General features: G+C 42.8%; 1 protein-coding gene across 1 annotated transcript; it reads left to right on the plus strand.

Annotated features, from left to right (window-relative positions):
- The first annotated feature begins 2,595 nt into the window (after positions 1-2,595).
- On the plus strand, positions 2,596-3,729 carry LOC113147807 (G-protein coupled receptor 151). The gene has a single exon (XM_026339041.1). The coding sequence runs from the start codon at positions 2,596-2,598 to the stop codon at positions 3,727-3,729; it is 1,134 nt and encodes a 377-aa protein (XP_026194826.1).
- Positions 3,730-4,097: the final 368 nt, after the last annotated feature.

The raw sequence follows: 4,097 nt of genomic DNA on the forward strand, positions 1-4,097 counted from the left end.
TTTGGTAAAAGATTAGACTGTTGCCATTTAAAACAACAGGCATCATAACTGACAAAAACAAACCCTGCACTTGTACAGCAGTGGTTTGTATAACATATGCTAATACTACAATGCTAACAGGCTGATACAAGCAGGTGTAATATTTACCATGTGGACCATCTTAGTTTATCATGTTAGCACGTTAACTTTTTCTATTTCAACACAAAGTGTGGCAGATATTGCTGGTATTGAGGATAAACCAACATTTTGTTTGTTTTTGCAACAATAAAGGAAACAATTCCAGTTTACTCATTGGACTGTTGCTCAAAGACAGACAACACATCATTAATTACTGAAGCAAAGGGAATCTGTAGACAGTTTAAGTTTGGAGTGTCTTTAATTTACATGAATCACCACTAAATGGAGTAATTAGAGTAATCAATGGCACCTGCACTGGTGTGCAGTAATGTGGTACATTCATACTGAAGACAGTGTTTGTTACACAGTTTTGAACAGACACTGACAAACACTGGCTTCAATTTGCTCAACATGTGTTTAATTCTTAGAGCATTAGATGTGTTTTTTATTGTACTAATAAATGTTAAACATCAGCATGTTGGACCACTAGAGATTTCTAGCATTAGCTTCTAGCTCAGAGAACCTCTGTGTCCAGGGATTTTTTTTATTTTATCATAAAGTCAGAGTCTATACGTCCACATTTTGACTTTTAATCTCGTCATTTTAGCTGCTGATTATTTGTTAGATTTGCTGTTGTCTTCATTTGTCATAGTGATGTTGTACCTCTTCGTGACGTCTGCAATGCGACGTTGCAAATCTTCTCATTGTTGACTCATTAGAACAGAGAGTAAGTGGATCTCAGTGTAAAGAAATTCAGATTTCAGAGTTAGCTGTGTTTCCCACATACTTTTCCTGAAGTGAAATCAGTGGGAGATGAAACTTACTTGTATTCTTAACCTTGTGCAGCCCATGACATATCAATTATGTCTGATTACTGCACGCTGTCAGGGCAGATCGAACCCCTGCTTGTGCTATTATATCATCTCTCTAAATACCACTGGAGCCCTTTTCCCCTCTGCAATCACACCGTTGTGACTACTCATTATATCCGAAGCTCCAGAGCTGTTTTAAAGCCTCTCTATCCATCCATATCTCACACTACTTCATCAGGCCTCACATCTTCCTAACCCCATACTGTGATGCTGGCTCCGGTCTCCTAGCAACCAGCCCTCTTAGAGGAGGTGACAGCATTTGAGTGGGCACCCTCACCTCTCCACATAGAAGCCCTCCACCAGCACCTCACCCACCCTCACCCGCCCTCCCCGTCGTCATCCGGATGCTCTTCAAGTCAAGTAAACACCCCTCCCTCGGTGGTGCTGTCTGCTTCAATCTATTACACCATTCCCGACTGTATTCAATGGATCAGGTATTAATTCACATGAAAGATGTTATTTCAGTCAGTGCCGTTGTGAAACTCACTGTTACACTCATTCAGTCACTGTCTCCTGCTAAATCTAATCTCCATGCAGTGAAGTGCAGTTGTGTTTTCATTTTGGTGGCGAGGAACTTATAAATGCTGCTAATCTAACGATGCATGGTAATTGATTCCCACTCTTTCATGATTCATTATGTTATTATACATTTGCTTCAAAACAGATAATCTGCAGCTAATTTTGAGAAAGTGAACTATTTATTGTAAATCTTTAAGAGGAGCTAAATGACATGAAAAGATAAAACAAATGTTAAACTAGTGGAGGACTGATCAATACTACATTGTAAATACCTAAAATGGTATTTTTACTATTTAAAATAAGAATGTGGTACCAATAAATACTTTTTAATGTCCTAAAATGGACCATAACAGTTAAACAAAACTGTAGTGCAAAGCAGAATAATAGTGCATACAACTCTGAACATGATGAAGTCAGTGTTTAAATTCTGATACACAGTAAAACTTGTGGACTGAATAAGTATCTTAAATGGAAAAAAATACAGAATCCGATCCTCAGTGGACTGAAGTGATGATTAAAGGGATTAAAGCTTGGACTTTCTGTTAGTTTGTAAAGTGTGGCATCAATTTGGTGATTTAAAGCTGCTGCTTTATATTTTTGGCTGTGTGTCGATATTAAGACAATATCAAGGTATTTTTTTATATTTCCATATTCAAGTGAAGTGATTTAGTGCATCTACTAGAAGTCACATCTCTTTTGGACATGTTACATTTACATTTTGACTGTACTGTATTTCTGACACGTCACACTGGACATAATCCCTCCGAGGTTTTGAATGTAAATCGCATCACGCTGCGCTCACATTGAGCTGGCTGCAGCCTGGAGCAACACTGATAAAATGACGTGAGTGGTTGACGATGCTAAATGGCAGCACTTGAAATACCTGCCAGCCTGTTCACCCACTTGCTGATGCGATCACGACCCCATTAGCAGCGCTTCAGCACCGCGGCGCCCTGGACAGCTCCTGCGCCTCCGACGATAAATCTGCGAAGAAAAGTGGAATCAAAACACGAGAAAGACACAGTTTGGTTTGTTTTCTTCACTGTTCACTTTCAGGACCTTTAACTTTAAAGTCCCAGGGGAAGAGATGGATATTGATCGACCAGCAAATGTCTCCTTTTTTGATTTCGTTGGAGGAGTTCAACTTCTCCAGGGGGAGGAAACCAGAACAGCCATGCCCATTATTCTGATCGGGATCTGCGTGTCCGGAGCTGTTGGGAACTTGCTCGTTTTGCTGATTTTCATCCGTGACTTTAGGAACGGGAAGGGCTCTGAGGTGAAAGCGCTCCTCGCCTCCTTGGCCTCCACGGACTTGGTGATTCTGCTGCTGTGCGCTCCCGTGCGCGCTGTCACCTACTACAAGCAGACCTGGACCCTGGGGAGTTTTGTTTGTAGCACCACGGACTGGTTCCAACACTCGTGTGTGGTTGCAAAAACTTTAATCCTTGCAGTCACCACCAGAGCCAAACACACTGTGGTTCCCAGCACCGCCATGGGTCCCCTCTACAGTCCGACATGGATTCACGGAGCCCTGGTGTTCATCTGGATTCTGTCCATGATGTTTCCGATCCCACAGATGCTTTTCGCTTCTCTGGTGCAGTATGGCCGGGACACCATTTGTGTCTCTGAAATGCCAGTTTGCGCGTCTGACTTCATGAGTTTGTTCTACAAGATTTATCCAACTGTGACCTTTGTGGTGCCGGTGGTCCTCACGCTTGCCTACTACACCAGGACGCTGCACACTGCGGTGAACCACGCACCCTGCCCGCAGCATCTGAGCAAGGTTACTCTGGTTCTTCTGTGTCTAAGCGGCGCCCATGGGCTCATGCTGCTGCCAGAATGGGGGACATTCACTTGGATCAGACTTGGGTACAACAAACCGCCTGTGGGTTTGATCATCTTTGCGCAAGTTCTCCTTTACGCATGCAGCTCCCTCTCTCCGGTAATCTTAATGACCATGTACGATGACGTGCGTGAAGGACTGATAAACATCTGGTTCATCGCCACCTGCAGAAGCTCAAAGCACCACCCCAGCAAGAAATGCCCCAAAACGGAGGGGAACGGAGCGGAGGTCGGCGCAAACGCCGTGTCCAACGCGATCTCACAGGAGAAGGACAAAACCTTCCCAGATGTGGAGCACTTCTGGACAGGGCGCAGGAATACGCAGGTCGAAGACGACCAGGATCCAGTCCCGTGGGAGAGAGAGGAGAAAATGTTGTAATAAATAAATAAATCAAATGTTGAAGTGTCTTTTTTAGCCAGTTTTAACTTGTTCTCTGCTGGTTTCTAGTTTGTTGATCCACAGTGCAGACCCTCGTTGAAAGGCTGTAGTGGCCAGTTTGCTGTCGTGAGATTGGTTCGATGTAATATAAACTTGTACACTATCATATGTTAATGATTTAATACGATTCTATCTTTTTTGCATATTTGTTCTTGCCTGCAGTATTACTGTACTGTCAAGTAGAACACCTTTATTAGAAGACGTCTGTACAAATAAGAAGCCAATGTAAATATGAGGATAATAAAGCATCAGAGGGTTTGTTGTGGTTGTGTACTTGTGATGTATAACATGGATATTAAAACATTCTC

Source organism: Anabas testudineus, chromosome 22 (genome assembly GCF_900324465.2).
Source record: "Anabas testudineus chromosome 22, fAnaTes1.2, whole genome shotgun sequence".
In the NCBI taxonomy this organism is placed as follows: Eukaryota; Metazoa; Chordata; class Actinopteri; order Anabantiformes; family Anabantidae; genus Anabas; species Anabas testudineus.